This window comes from Nerophis ophidion, linkage group LG22 (genome assembly GCF_033978795.1).
Source record: "Nerophis ophidion isolate RoL-2023_Sa linkage group LG22, RoL_Noph_v1.0, whole genome shotgun sequence".
NCBI lineage: Eukaryota > Metazoa > Chordata > Actinopteri > Syngnathiformes > Syngnathidae > Nerophis > Nerophis ophidion.
Window position 1 is genome coordinate 19184911 of NC_084632.1, and position 17020 is coordinate 19201930.

Here is a 17020-nt window from a genome sequence, read left to right on the forward strand (position 1 = left end):
CTCACCGGTTCAACAATGGAGCAGCCACAGCATCTGTTTTGAAACATCTTTTGTGATGGGAGCATACATTTCTGCGCGACACGGCTGTGATTGACTGCCATGTATAAGGATGGGTATCATACACATTTTAAACGATGCTAGTAACAAATAAGTACTTTAAAAACTGTCTAGAAGCAGTCCTTGAAAAATGAAAAACTAAATGTATATTTAAAAAAAAAATAAACAAAACAAAGCCTTTTCATTTTTATGGAATTGTGTGACATTCGTCGCCCCCCGCGACCCTAAAGGGAATAAGCGGTAGAAAATGGATGGATGGAAGTTGAACAGAAAAGTAATTTCAATACTTCCATTAAATGATAACTAAATAATTCAAAAATAAGAAATCAAATCCACAAGTATAAATCAAAAATGTGTGCAGAACATAGAGACTGGCAAAATATGACTTGCTTGGGTCGTTTAATACTCATAGTTCCGAGGGTTCCCGAATGCAACTTCACTCACTGTAAGCCATTGGTGCATAAAGAGGAAATGTTGTGTTGTTGTTGTGGCTACCGAGTTTTGGTACCTATTCCTAACTATGAACGCAAGTCAATTATTTGGACCGAACAGCATTTTCTTTGTGTTTAGTTTACCTTCTAATTGTGACAGTTCACTGTTTAATCTGTTCTAGTACACCACTATTGGTAACATAGGCTTGTGTTATTATATTTATTGGTTTAAAAATAATAATAATAAAAAATGGAGCCTGCTGCAAACTGCACCTTTATAACAGAAAAGTATTTTAGTACCAGATGGCTCCATCAGACTTGCCCAGAACTCAGGTTCTTTGCTCAGTGGGTTGTGATCTCTGCTATTCAGCTTGTAGACATGTACACAGGGTGTGTTGGTTAGGCTGCTGTAGTGGCTCACAAACATGTCAAATGTCTGCGCAAATGGACAAAAAGGGAACTTAAGACACAAATGAAACACAGTTACACTCATTGCCACACTTGTCAGTCTGCCTTTTTTGATAAAATGAAGAAGAAAAACTAACAATGTTACATTATTTGCAAATATGATGCTTGTGAATAAAGGTTAGCAACAGGGGTATTTAGATGCAAATGTTTACTTCCGATATGATGCGACTTTAAGGTTATATTACTTACGTATAAAATACAAAACGGTCGAGCTCCATCCCCTCTTGCCGATTTTATTGTACCCTATGTCCCGGCCAGAGATCAGTGTTCTTGGAACTCTGGCTTATTAGTGATTACCAGAACTCCAAAAAAGTTTGTGGGCTATAGAGCGTGGGGGTCATCCCCCACATGGGTGAACATCCGCGGTTCCCTCGGAGGTTTCCCATCGTGCCCATTGGGTTGAGATTTTTCATTCCCTGATGTGGGATCTGAGCCGAGGATGTCGTTGTGGCTTGTGCAGCCCTTTGAGACACTTGTGATTAAGGGCTGGAACTTGGATTGATGATTGCTTTGATTGATATGGTTAAAGGAGCCTTGAGTATTGGCCGACACTAATGTTGATCTGATACTATTATCAGCATTAATCATACATACTTTTATAACTTTATAGTGTCGACTGTAAGAAAATGCTTGATCGAGTGAAATTTCTCAAACATAGTACAGTGATAGGTATGAAAAACACTAAAACTATTTATTATCATATGTCTGAATGGACTTACTGTATTTCACAAAGTTGAAGTGGAGAGGTAATTGTTGTTTTTTTTGCAATACCTAGTGGTCATTATAATTAATTAGGTTAAGCTCATAACGCACTCTGTTGAGTGTCGCAGACATGTTTGTTATTGGATCATTTCTAATTTGTTTTTGCTTCGGAGAATTGGTATGTGTAAGTAATATGCAACTCTAACTACCTGTTTATTTTGACAAATGTCATGTTCTATACTGTAATATTATTCAATTAAGGACACTTATGTATGTTTAGCTTGTGTGCCATTCTGTGCTTAGCTGTTGGGTAGTTGCTCGGTCCTAGTAGCCTATGGCCTACAATGTTTACCTTTTGTAAATGACCTCACTAAAATATAAGAAAAGTCCAACCTTGTGTGCTTATTGGAGAACATTTAGATGTTAAATGGCTGTTGTCCTTTGCACAAATAAACACGCTGCATGACTGCTGGTATTGCAGTGCATATATCAGAGATTTTAGATATAATTCAATACCTCCTTTTTTTGCTATTATCAAACTGTTATCAGTATTGGATCTTGACACCCCTGGTTAGTATGTGTGCCAAACGGCAGAAAGAGTTCGAAAGAAGCTGGATAAAAATAGTCCCACTTCAGCATTATAGGACAAGATGATTCATTCTAGACCATAGTGGTATGCCTCTGGGAGAATCTGTGTGTGTGTGTGTGTGTGTGTGTGTGTGTGTGTGTGTGTGTGTGTGTGTGTGTGTGTGTGTGCGGGCATGTACGCACCTGGCTTACAGAGCAGCTGTGGGAGAAACCAGGTTTGGTGAGTCGCACAATTTCTCCCGGAGACTCGTAGCTCACTACATACAAGTGATGCTCCAGGGGCGAGTCTTTTGTTCCCTGAAAGTACACCAGCTTTTCTCTCTCATCCACCCAAATCTGTGGGCTGGATGATCGCTGCATCAAAACAAAGTTCAACATAAAAAAAGAGCTCATTAGGATCTCATATACTTTATGTTGCGTCTTTAAGATATTTACTATATTTACATCAAATTTTGGACAAAGTTTTCATTTTTGTTGATATGCTGTACGGCAGAGTATGTAAAAAGATTATCTAATTCTTGTGGGGCTACATTTAGCACAACAGAGTCATATTAGCCACATCTTCAGTCTTGAGTAGTACAATTGTCAAAGCTACAATAACTATTATTGATATACAGAAGGTCCTCGATCTATGTATGAGTTCGGTTTGAGTTCTAAGACGGCGTCAAATCTAATTACCTAAGTAACAATAACTCTTGAATTATACCTAAATTAACACCAGAGTCCCTCACTGTCCACAGAACACATGAAGGATATAAAAAAAAAAAAACTGTGAAGTTGGCACCTTGTGTAATTCATAAATAAAAGCAGAATACAATGATTTGCAAATCCTTTTCAACTTGTATTAAATTGAATAGACTGCAAAGACTAGCTATTTAATGTTCTAACGGAGAAACTTTCTCAGTATTTTTTGCCACTTGTGCAAGATTTTTTAAAACATGTTGCAGGCATTAAATTCCAAATGGGCTAATATTGGCAAAAAAATTATGTTTTCCAATTCGGACGTTGAGTATCTTGTCTTTGCAGTCTATTCAATTGAATATAGGTTGAAAAGGATTTGCAAATCATTGTATTCTGTTTTTATTTAAAATGTACACAATGTGCCCTCCTCACTGGTTTTGGGTTTTGTAAAATACAGCAATAAAAAGATTAAATACAAAAATTGAAGAATGAATGATTAAGTCCTTAATATGAAAACTATAATGACACTACTACACTGTTTATACCTGTCCATTTTATAGGACCAGACTCTTCCAAATGTTCAAAAATACCATATTTATCCTTGATGATGGTCGCATCCAGCCAATGTTGACCAGCATTTCTTCCATTTGTGAGCATTTTACAATGTCTAATTTGTTTTACTTTTCCTTTTTTTGAGGCACTGCCATCAAAAGAGTTTTCATTTTGCTTGGTTGATACAATAGAGGTAACTAAAAAGAACAAACGTGACGTCCTTCCTCAGTGGAGCAACATGCGACTACCTTTTATTAAGCTTCCGTATTTTTCCACTGTATCCATCCATCCATTTCCTACCGCTTATTCCCTTTGGGGTTGCGGGGGGCGCTGGTGCCTATCTCAGCTACAATCGGGCGGAAGGCGGGGTACACCCTTGACAAGTCACCACCTCATCGCAGGGCCAACACAGATAGACAGACAACATTTACACTCACATTCACACACTAGCGCCAATTTAGTGTTGCCAATCAACCTATCCCCAGGTGCATGTCTTTGGAAGTGGGAGGAAGCCGGAGTACCCAGAGGGAACCCACGCACTCACGGGGAGGACATGCAAACTCCACACAGAAAGATCCCGAGCCCAGGATTGAACCCAGGACTATTCAGGACCTTCGTATTTTCTTATACTTTATATTATATATTTTATTATATATATTTTTTTTATTTTTTATTTTTTATTTGTTTTTCAATCTGTGTATTATGTTATTAATGTGGTTGTCCTTAATTTTAACAAGGAAGAAACAGATGGAAAATAGCCGTTGGCTATGATTTCACATACTATATTTACATGTCGAATGTTCATTAATACATACAGGGTTATTAAAAAAATTACACATTTCATGAAACGTTGCTACAGTTTTCAAGCCTTTCCATAGAATGAGTCAGTGACCATTTGAAAGAGAATTTTTCTAAGTTTAGCAGAATAAGTAGAATACTTGTGACTGGCTGGATTTTAATATTGCTTTTCCTTAATGAAATTTTGTGTAATGAAATTAGTTTATATTATTTTTTAATAACCATGTATTGTCCCTTTTTAAATAAACTAATATCTGTAAAAAAACAAAAACATATATCTAAAAAAAAAAATCTTATGCCTAATGAACACAAGATTAAAAAACATAATTTACAAATCTAAAATATATAAAAACTATATTTGTTTATTATTATCGATCATTAATATATCACCAATTATGAATATGTTATATATTAAATTATATCATATACTATACAAGCATTAAGAGATATACAACCTTTGCGCCAAGGGTGGCCAACACCTCCCACTCTCCACTGGTTAGTGCCACCTCCTCTTTAATTGGACACCGGAAATTATCTGGTAAAAGTATATAAAAGCAACAGAGGAAGGACCTTAACAAAGTACAAAAAATGTGGGAGACATGAGCAAAAATATGTTTCTTAAGAATTAAATCTACAGTATAAAACAGGGGTCTCCCACAGGTCAAATGGCCACCATTTTGAGCAGCTCACAGAAGGGTAAAATAATTTGTGTTAAACTTTTAGTAGTATTATAACTGTTGAATGACAAATAACTACAAAATAGCACAAAGACAATGACCACACTGTTAAAGGGGAACTGCACTTTTTTGTCAATAATGCCCATCATTCACAGTACTATGTAAGAGAAGAACAGATTTGTTTATGTTTTATGTGCATTCTAACCAGTAAATAAATATGAGCAAAACTTTGCTTATAATCTATTCTGCCTATAAAGCGCTATAAAAAACATTCAAACACCTCCATCAAGGTTTTATATACACGCAATGAGTATAGATGTAATGTAGTACATTCACACGTTCATAATAAAATGTAATACTGGACTATTTTTCTAATTTTAGGCATACAGCGGCGCATTAATTTTTAAAAAAGCATCAGGACGTTAGCTTTTTTACTTCAACAACATCACTGATTTCTACCCACTGCGGACTTCATAAAACATAATAAAACATCACTTAAGGCAGTGGTTCTCAACCTTTTTTCAGTGATGTACCCACTGTGAACATTTTTTTTAATTCAAGTACCCCCTAATCAGAGCAAAGCATTTTTGGTTGAAAAAAAGAGATAACTGTGATGAGGTGGCGACTTTGCCAGGGTGTACCCCGCCTTCCGCCCGATTGTAGCTGAGATAGGCACCAGCGCCCCCCGCGACCCCAAAGGGAATAAGCGGTAGAAAATGGATGAATGGAAAAAGAGATAATGAAGTAAAATACAGCACTATGTCATCAGTTTCTGATTTATTACATTGTCAAACAGTGCAAAATATTGCTCATTTGTAGTGGTCTTTCTTGGACTATTTGGAAAAAAAGATATAAAAATAACTAAAAACTTGTTGAAAAATAAACAAGTGATTCAATTATAAATAAAATATTTCTACACATAGAAGTAATCATCAACTTAAAGTGCCCTCTTTCGGGATTGTAATTGAGATCCATCTGGATTCATGAACTTAATTCTAAACATTTCTTCACAAAAAAAGAAATCTTTAACATCAATATTTATGGAACATGTCCACAAAAAATCTAGCTGTCACAATGAATATTGCATTGTTGCATTTCTTTTCACAGTTTATGAATTTACATTCACATTTTATTGAATTATTATTCAATATATATATTTATCAAGGATTTTTGAATTGTTTTAAAAAATCTCACGTACCCCTTGGCATACCTTCAAGTACTCCAAGGGGTACGCGTACCCCCATTTGAGAACCACTGACTTAATATACAATGTCTGCTGTAACTGGGATGCCGACTGTTAGGATGTTCATATAAATTCCCGTTTGGATAAAGAATGACTCATAAACCTGGCGAAGAAAAAAGGTGTGAAACCAAGCATCTTTTCGAGTATTTTTCATCATTTACGGGTCTAAATTGTCTGTCAAAGTTGACCAGCTTCTCCGATTATGTCCTCATCCTTTCACTATCCAGGTGAGATGCATGATTTATAATTTAAAATTAACTTTCACGCGCTCCAAAGCGAGGAAGCAGCTCACCAGCTGATGACGTCAATACAGCAGCATAATGAAGTTACCTCTCTGTGTGCCGCTTTATGTAGGTCCTTAACGTTAGCGCTTTTAATAACAATACAGCTAATACTTGGTTAATATTCAAGTAAAGTAATGTAAAAGGCGTATTGTTTGGATGGTTATTTAGAGGGCTTTATGTGCGCAACAGAGGACCTCCAATTAACTCCATTGTAGGAGGACATTTATTTATGAGTTAGAATTGAAAAAAATGTGGTCTCGTCCCTCGTAAAGATTGTGATTTATAAGCAAAATTCCCAAAAAAAGTGCAGCTCCCTTTTACGAGTGGTGATCTGCCCTGTAAACAAATAATAAAAATGTTGCCAGTTCAAAAAACTAAATACACATTTCTTACCTGTCCTATCTTATTTTCAAAGGAGCTCTAATAGTGATGCAAGTTGGATACCTCTGGTAAAGAGACTTGCCATGAAAATACCTTCAGAGTGTGTATAGCTGGTCCAGTCGAAGTGTTCACGGTCTAACAGCGTGGTAACCTTGTACAGGTGGCAAAACCCTGATTTGGACTCGTTTACAGTGATGAACGTAAACTCCTTATCGTTGCTTTGGATGAATGGATGGAAGATATCATGGACCTAAAAACAAAATAAGACGCACATTACTCCTTTTGATATCACACTTTTGTGCATGTGATGTTGATGCATTCCATATACAAACATTGATCCAGATGTCGCTGGTCTGTTGGTAAATGATGAGTGGGCTGACAGTTTCTCCCAGATCCTTAAGGCACCGCAGACGTTCCAGTCTGGTGTTCTCGTCCTGCTCCATAGGAATGAAGAGTGACGGAGGCAATAGGACCAACTGAAGATGCTGCTGGCGTCGGTCCATCAGGGTCGTCCATGCACTGACAGAGGAGACAACATGTCAACATATGACCTTTAGTGCTCTCTTTAGTATTTTGTAGCATCAGTGCATAGCAGGAAGTTTAATCACAGCTGTTGTTCCGTCTTGATGTGAAGGAACTCACTATCGTCCGTCTTTAGTCCACCCAGCTCTAATGATGTACTCTGCCCTCGGGAACAACGTGGTGAAGGGTGCAGGCAACTCTTTTTCTTGCGTGCTGACGATCTAGCAGAAAATGTAAGATTTATCAGAAACAAAAAATAATCCAGTCTTTTTAAAAGAGTGAGGACTCACTTTGCCAAATTCATCGGTCTTGATTTCCAGTAATTTCAGTGTAATCACAGGATTCTTGCTGCCTGTAAATAAACACGGTTACTATAACACAGCGCAGATGGGTCTCCTTGTGAAGAAGTTGGTGAATAACAGTTTGACAAAACAAAACAAGTGGACAGCTCATACTTCATTGCCCTGCAGCACATTTAAAAAATAAATTTTCTGTACTGAAGAGGTTGGAAAGAAAGATAATTTATGCATAATGTAAAAAGAAAAAGTTGAGCTCTTGACACAAATATCATAAGTGACATGCAAGCTGTGTTTTATTTACGTATACATAACTTTTTAGTATATTGGATTGGTTTTAGCCTTTTTCCTAAATGGTAAGTATAAAAATGGCCTCTGTATCCTTGGACTTTTCAGTGTGCAGCCCTTGGTGGAAAAGTTTTGGATACCCCAGGATGAAGAGAAACAGTTTTGGCTTTTGATGAACTCTCAAGTATTGTAAAAAAAAAAACTAGAAAATCCCTTGTTGACTGCAGAATTAATAACTTCCGATGTTAAAGGGAAACTGGCTGTATTTTTTTTAATGTATTCTAACGCATGAATAAACTAAACGTGTATAAAAGTCTGCTTACAATGGAGCCAATGAGAGGTCCTCTATTCCGCCCATAAAATCCATTAACTAAGCATCCAGAAACCACCAACAATACTCTATTTACATTTCCTGACTTAAATATTAACCAAGTACTAGTGATATTGATATTATAAGGGCTAACACACACAAACTATTTAGAACGGTGCAGTGATCACTACCTTGTGTGCCTATGTTGACATCACCTGCTGGTGAGCTGCTTCTTCGTCACAGTGCCTGTGAAAGTTTATTCTAGATTATAAATCATGCCTCTCACCTTAATAGTAGAAAGATCAGGACATATTCCGACAAGTTTGTACACTTTGACAGCCAATTTAGACATGCACCCCACTTTGCTTCCCAAGGATTATGAGTCGTTCTTCAGCTAAACTGGAATATAAGAATATTTCATTAGTTGGCATCGTAATGACAGCAGATGTTGTCGAAGAAAAAAGCAAAATTTATTATGCCGCGTGCTTAAAACGAGCAAAATAAGTAAATATTGCAGCTTATTATAAATGTGCCTGTTACTACATTACAAACAGTATATACTTACATAATGTGTATAAAACCTTAATGGAGGTGATTGGATGTTTTTAAGGGCTTTGTAGGCAGAATAGAGCGACTCCCATAGGCTCCATTGTATGTGGACTTTGGATCGCCTTTATTTTATTATTTAGAACACATTAAAAAAATAACATGTGTGTTCTTGTCTTACGTAAGGATTGTGGATAACAGGCAACATTCCCAAAAAAGTGCAGTTTCCTTTTAAAGAATCCCTGAAAAAAATCCAGACGGTGATCTGAATCACTGGCAAAATTTTAATGAGGGTTCCCAATTCTGACATTTCATCAAAATCCAGTCATAACTATTTGAGCTATGTTGCTAACTAAGAAAAAAGACAAACAGACCACAATGAATACATAATTTATTCCACATAAAAGGATAAATGAAAATACTATGTCTATAAGTGTTTGTTGTGTTCATCTGTGGCTTCTAAAAGGGGCTACAAGATGGTTGAATCAACAGCGTGAACCCTTTTGTCAGTAATCTACTCTTTATCTCTGTGGGTGGCGTTGAGGCCGCGAGTTCATACACACAAAAAATGAGCCTCGGAACTTAAATTTAAGGTCGCTTACTTGAAATGATCCGGCTCACCCCCAAAATCTAATCACTGGTTCCTTATCCTATTTGCTAAAAGTTTCACAAAAATCCGCCAATTACTTTTTGAGCTGTTGCTAACTAACAGACGAATCCTAGCAATTACATAAACTCCTGGTGTAGGTTAGAAAAACCTTTCAAATATAAATGTTGCCCTGTTTGTTGCTGACAGAGCCAAACGCGCAGCAACAACCAAACACTACTGGTAAACAAATGTAATGGGAAAAATTCTGCAAGATCAAAAACAAATGCAAAAGAAAAATTCTGCAAATGCCAAAAAGCATCTAAACACTTTAAACAGATTTTTACACGTTCTGTCACTTTTAACTAGTGTTATTGTTGTAAATATTTTTTTCTAAAAATGTTTCTGTGTATTTTTACCAGATCATGAAAATTGTCATTGTGTCCTTCTGGGTTTCTAGTCTTCCTTTCTGCTTCAAAAGTAAAAATCACACAATGATTTGTCTTATTTACAGTTTGTACAGATGCATAAGATTGATTTTAATAGAGATCTAACGATATGTTTTTTTCAGGGTTGATACGGATGATTAATAGTCAAGAAGGCCAATAACCGACATTTAGAGCCAAATTAATTTGCAGTAAAAGTTAGCAAAACATGAATAGTATAGGGCAGTACACAGCTGGACCAGGATTTAAGCAGTTTTTTTTATAAGTTTTTTGGGAAACGTCAGACCAGTAGCGACATAATGTTTAATGGGACTCTAATGATGTGGTTAATTTAGCACCAAACAACATCAGGGGATTTCATACATTGTTTTATACGTGTGTCTAAGAGGGGCATTGACATTTAGGTTTCATAATATGGGAAATTGCCAGGGAAAATTTGTCAAAATATGGGATTTTTCTACATTACAAAAACTCGCCATCAACTCAATTTTGAGTGAATTCAACACATTGTAAGGTTTCCTCGTGAGGAACTCTGACATATTGGTTGAAGTTTATTTCAAACATGTATGTAGCTACAATATGTCACTAATTTTACATATTTTAATTTCCCTTTACAACATGTCTGAAAATGAGTATAAAGAGGAAAAGCTTATCTAATCCTACCCCTTTTACATTTTATAGCAATTACTAACACATTTGTTCACTTCTTGTTCTCAATTTGCTCCAGCGCCCCCCGCGACTCCGAAGGGATTACGCGATACAAAAATGAATGGATGGATTTTTCAAAACGGTATGATTGATATGAAATGTTAAGGTAACGTGTGGAGTTCCCCAGGGTTCGGTCCTTGGCCCTGCAGTCTTCACCATCTACATGCTGCCGCTGGGTGACGTCATACGCAAATACGGTATTAGCTTTCACTGTTATGCTGATGACACCCAACTCTACAGGCCCCTAAAGCTGACCAACACGCCGAACTGTAGTCAGCTGGAGGCGTGTCTTAATGAAATTAAACAATGGATTTCCGCTAATTTTTTGCAACTTAACGCCCAAAAAACGGAAATGCTGATTATCGGTCCTGCTAGACACCGACCTCTATTTAATAATACAACTGTAACATTTGACAACCAAATAATTAAACAAGGTGACTCGGTAAAAAATCTGGGTATTATCTTTGACCCAACTCTCTCCTTTGAGTCACACATTAAGAGCATTACTAAAACGGCCTTCTTTCATCTCCGTAATATCGCTAAAATTCGCTCCATTTTGTTCACTAACGACGCTGAGATCATTATCCATGAGTTTGTTACGTCTCGTCTCGATTACTGTAATGTATTATTTTTGGGTCTCCCCATGTCTAGCATTAAACGATTACAGATGGTACAAAATGTGGCTGCTAGACTTTCGACAAGATCAAGAAAGTTTGATCATATTACGCCTATACTGGCGCACCTGCACTGGCTTCCTGTGCACTTAAGATGTGACTTTAAGGTTTTACTACATACGTATAAAGTACTACACGGTCTAGCTCCATCCTATCTTGCCGATTGTATTGTACCATATGTCCCGGCAAGAAATCTGCGTTCATAAGATTCCAGCTTATTAGTGATTCCTAAAGCCTAAAAAAAGTCTGCTTGCTATAGAGCGTTTTCCGTTCGGGCTCCAGTACTCTGGAATGCCCTCCCGGTAACAGTTCGAGATGCTACCTCAGTAGAAGCATTTAAGTCTCACCTTAAAACTCATTTGTATACTCTAGCCTTTAAATAGACCTCCTTTTTAGACCAGTTGATCTGCCGCTTATTTCCTTTTTCTCCTCTGTCCCCCCCTCCCTTGTGGAGGGGGTCCGGTCCGATGACCATGGATGAAGTACTGGCTGTCCAGAGTCGGTACCCAGGATGGACCACTCGTCGGGACCCAGGATGGACCGCTCGCCTGTGTATCGGTTGGGGACATCTCTACGATGCTGATCCGACTCCGCTTGGGATGGTTTCCTGTGGACAGGACTCTCGCTGATGTCTTGGATCCGCTTTGAACTGAACTCTCGCGGCTGTGTTGGAGCCACTATGGATTGAACTTTCACAGTATCATGTTAGACCCGCTCGACATCCATTGCTTTCGGTCCCCTAGAGGGCGGGGGTTGCCCACATTTGGGGTCCTCTCCAAGGTTTCTCATAGTCATCATTGTCACTGGCGTCCCACTGGGTGTGAATTCTCCTTGCCCACTGGGTGTGAGTTTTCCTTGCGCTTATGTGGATTCTCCCGAGGATGTCGTAGTCGTAGTGGTTTGTACAGTCCTTTGAGACATTTGTGATTTAGTGCTATATAAATAAACATTAAATGCGCATTGTCCGTAAAGAAATAAATAAATTACACACACAAAAAAGAAAAAAAACGACACATATGAATAGTATCATTGCTATCTTTAACAAAGTAAGCGGGAAGCCCAAAGAAAGCTGGCTTATTTAAGCACCTGCATGTGGATATCGGTACACATCAGTGTTGCAGTCCTCCAGTGCTGGAGAGGGGACGTGGATTATGTCAACCTCTGACTCATCAACTTCCTCATACAGAATCTTCAGTGTTTTTCCACTATCTGATTCTAAGGGAAACGTCAAACAGTAGGTGAATTGCAACAGATTAACAAAGACAACATGCTTTTGCATATTACTCACCATCGTGTGCAACTGGAGACCACCAGTATGCAGTGAAACGATTAAATTCTTCTTGAGTGACAAATGAGGCAACACCAGCAGTTTTGGCATCCTCGTTTGGTTTATCGATGCCTAAAAGGTCATTTCCAACACGTGAAATATACCGTTGAAGAAGTGCAATATTGTCAGTGTGAATTTCTGACCTTTACGGCAAAAAGTGAGCCGCTTTTCTTCATCTGTCTTGATGCTGGTCACCCAAATGTCATTGTTGTGGATAAAACTGATAAAGTCACAGTCAGCGGGGCAGATTTTGGCATCCATGCGCGTGCTAGAACACTGACTTGGAAGCTCAACAGGATCCATAGGAACTTTCTGCGAAGACAAAAAGCAAGAATGAGTGAAGTAAAAAGTGATATCTTTGAACATTTTTGTGTTAAATTTTGTAAATATGAGATTAATTAACAGATTCAAAAATACATTTGTGTGTGCATAGAGATATAACTGTTGCAATTGAACAATTATAATGAATGTAATGTCTGAAGAGGAAAATCTAGGACAGAGATATTCAAATAAATTGTTTTGGGGGCCAAATTTCCAAAAAGCTAAGGGCCTGGGCGCCAGACTTCTCCCTTCATTTTTAATATTTTTTTGTATATTCCAGAGAACAGTGGACAAATGATTTGTCTATTTATTTAGGAGCACTATGCAGTTTTTAAGGTCCTTTTGTAAAAAAAACAACAGTCAAAGATCATCTCCATTATAACACTCAGGTATTTTTAAGAATCTGCTGCAAAAATGTGACCCTTTCACAAGTTTTTTAAACTTAACTTGCAGTAGACCAGTGGAATAACCCAAATGATGGAACAGAGAGGACCTAAATAGAACCTTGAGGAACACCACTAGTTTAAGTAAAGAAGTTGAACATATGACTACAGAGGTAAATTAGTTACAGCAACACTTTAATTACATAAATCACATTAAGAAGAAAAAAATTGTAACTGCCAAAAAGTAGAGGATCTAAAGGGGTGCCTTGAAGAACTATTACATTATGTAAATAAGTTTAGACACCAGTGTTCTATGTTTGCTAGCATGGTTAAAATTCCAATGCAATGATCTGACAATGTGTTCCACGTTCCTCTATACAACAGGAGCTATCTAGTGTGTTAGGAATTTGCTGTAAAAATGTTTGTCTCGCAACTCGGGGGGCGAAATCCGGCCCGGGAATGACACCATACCAGTTGACTGACTTCGGGAGATTTCTAACAACATTTGCTCAAATATTCTGATATTATCATCCAAACCATGCAAGTGTGTTAAGGGAGTGATGTGACGCAATAACATAACTGTTTTAAAGCAGTACAGAAAAGTAATAGGTTGTAAATATGTTTTGTTTACTACTCCTGCTGGTCTCATCTAGCAGTGAAAATATGATTTGAAAAATTGGGAACCAACGCTATCATTTATGTCGTCACTGCACCAGTACAGACTGTTGTTAGCCTGGAACAAAAAGAGGCCCTTGGATGGGTGGTAGTCATAGGACGTGATGCCTGACACCCCCAAGCGCTTCCTCTCTCGCAGCATCTCCTCCTCACGGGACAAGGTCTTCTTGCGAGGACTGGTCTGAGAACAGAGGTTAGAAGAAACATTATTGATCATGCTGGCCAACCAAGGACCTACAATAATTAGCAACCTTGTGATTATTAAGCCTTTTTTGCCTGATGCCTTCATTGCAGGGTATGATAAAAAATGACTATGAAAAGACAATCAGCATGACAGAAAAATGTCAGCTATTCAGCACACAGTGCAAAGCAGTAGACTGTCACATAGTACAGATTTAGCAGTGTATATGAATTTCCAGAGAGTTTGGTGAGTACAGTAAATGCCTGTAAATAGAAATACATTGGATGCTTTATATCACTTTTGTTCCATTAAAAACCTAAAATACAGCTCAAACAAGTCAGGTCCGGGGGACTTTCTGTTGTCTAATGTTTTTAGGGCTTTATGCACTTCATAAACTGGCACTGATTCTCGAATTACAATTGTATATACATATATATATATATATGTATATATATATATGTATATATATGTATACATATATATACATTTAGATATATACACATACACACACACACAAAGGTATATATATATATATATATACATACATAAATTATTGCATGTATCATATATATATATACACATATATACACACACACACAGGTGTGTATATATGTATATATTATGTATGTATATTAGGGCTGCGAATCTTTGGGTGTCCCACAATTCGATTCAATATCGATTCTTGGGGTCGCGATTCGATATATATCGATTTGTTCGATTCAACGCGATTCTCGATTCAAAAAGGATATTTTTTAGATTCAAAACGATTCTGTATTCATTCAATACATAGGATTTCAGCAGGATCTACCCCAGTCTGCTGACATGCTAGCAGAGTAGTAGATTTAAAAAAAAAAAGTTTTTATAATTATGAAGGACAATGTTTTATCAACTGATTGCAATAATGTAAACTTGTTTTAACCAGGACACGTTGGGAAGACTATGTCTACCGGCTGGCCTGGGAACGCCTCAGGATCCCCCGAGAGGAGCTATACGAAGTGGCTGGGGAGAGGGAAGTCTGGGCTTCCCCGCTTAGGCTGCTGCCCCCGCGACCCGACCTTGGATAAGCGGAAGAAGATGGATGGATGGATGGATGTTTTAACTATTAAACGAACCAAAAATATTTTATCTTTGTGAAAACATTGGACTCAGTGTGTTGTCAAGCTTATGAGATGCGATTCAAGTGTAAGCCACTGTGACACTATTGTTCATATTTTTTTCTAAATGTCTAATGATAATGTAAATGAGGGATTTTTAATCACTGCTATGATGAAATTATAACTAATATTGATACTGCTGTTGATAATATTCATTTTTGTTTCACTACTTTTGGTTTGTTCTGTGTCGTGTTTGTCTCCTTTCAATTGCTCTGTTTATGGGTCAAGTTTGGTTTTGGAATTGGATTGCATTGTTATGGTATTGCTGTGTAGTGGTTGGATTGATAAAAAAAACAAAGACAAAAAATAGATTTTTTTTAAAAATGAGAATCGATTCTGAATTGCACAACATATTAGAATCGATTTTTTCCCACACCCCTAATATATATATTTATTAGGGGGCGGGGGGGGGGGGGGGGTACTAGGGTGACAGGGGATGCAAAACAATAACAGTGTAATACGTTTTCATAACATGGTCACTACTGCCTACTTTGTCTTGTTATAGCCTTATTTTACTGTTATATTTTTATTCCCATTGTTGCTTTTTAGTTTTTATTCTTATTGTAATATTTCTCTATTTTGTTTCCATTTAAACCCCCATTATTTACTTTTTACTTTTATTTAAATTGATCTCAACTCTGTACACTGCTGCTGGAATTTTAATTTTCCTGAAGGAACTCTCCTGAAGGAATCAATAAAGTACTATCTATCTATCTATCTATCTATATATATATATATATATATATATATATATATATATATATATATATATATATATATATATACACACATATACACACACATATACATACATACATACATATGTACACATGCAGATGGGTAATGATCCAAAGCCTACTGCAAAAGACACCAAATTGTTTTTTCATGGCAAAGAAGTAGAATCTGACAGTAAGTATGCAATTGCCAAGTCAATCACCTGACCTGAATCCAATTGAGCAGGCGTTTCCCCTGCTGAAGGCCAAAGGGAAGGGAAAATTCCCCAAGAACAAGCACAAACTGATGACCTAGCAGAGCCTCAGCAGGAATGAAACCCAACATCTGGTGATGTTTTGCCTAACAAGCTGTAGGTTGTAATGGACTGCAACTAATTTGCAACCAAGTATTAAAAAGTAAATGTTTGATTTATCATTATTATATGAAATTAATTTCCTCCGTCGGGTGGAGAGGTTTCTCCCTTAGAAATAGGGTGAGAAACTCTGTTATGCGATATGAGCTCAGAGTAAATCTACTGCTCCTCCAAATTGAGGAGCCAGTTGAGGTGGTTAGAGCATCCGGGCACAATGCCTGCCTCCCAAATGCGTCCCCGCGGAGGTGTTTAGGGCACGACTATCCAATAGGATAGTCGTAGGGAAGACACGGGGAAGACCTCGGACACATTGGAGTGACTATGTCTCCCAGTTGGCCCGAGAACGCCTCGGGAACCCCTGGGAAGAGCTGGACGATGTAGCCGGGGAGATGGAAGTCTGGGCTTCTCTTCATGGGCTGCTGCCCCCGTGACCCGACTTCGGATAAACGGAATAAGATGTATGGATGGGACTTGTAACTAATAATGAATCATTTTATCCCCTTAAAAAGTCAGAGGCAGATATGCAAACTGTCCACCTGATTTGCATATAAATACTGCTGCTGTCTTCAAAGAGTCAAAGATTCCATTAGGATGTGTCTTAATTCGACTTTCAATCTCGCAGTCGAATCGCCTATTAAACATACTACTACATAA

The 17020-nt window shown here is 37.6% G+C and overlaps 1 protein-coding gene across 4 annotated transcripts in view; it reads right to left on the minus strand.

Moving 5' to 3' along the window:
- LOC133540639 (dipeptidyl peptidase 9-like) overlaps positions 1-17020 on the minus strand; it is a 35298-nt gene that overhangs the window by 11606 nt on the left and 6672 nt on the right. For 3 of the 4 annotated variants that reach the window (XM_061883418.1, XM_061883419.1, XM_061883420.1), the window contains 11 exons: positions 13958-14125; positions 12709-12877; positions 12527-12637; positions 12325-12453; positions 7675-7736; positions 7505-7605; positions 7195-7381; positions 6956-7112; positions 4733-4812; positions 2430-2600; positions 789-924 (listed from right to left, as the gene is read on the minus strand). In XM_061883418.1, coding sequence (XP_061739402.1) covers positions 789-924; positions 2430-2600; positions 4733-4812; positions 6956-7112; positions 7195-7381; positions 7505-7605; positions 7675-7736; positions 12325-12453; positions 12527-12637; positions 12709-12877; positions 13958-14125 — 1471 coding nt within the window. Of the gene's footprint in view, positions 1-788; positions 925-2429; positions 2601-4732; positions 4813-6955; positions 7113-7194; positions 7382-7470; positions 7606-7674; positions 7737-12324; positions 12454-12526; positions 12638-12708; positions 12878-13957; positions 14126-17020 lie in introns of those variants that run through there. The other variant, XM_061883421.1, reaches the window with a different exon arrangement.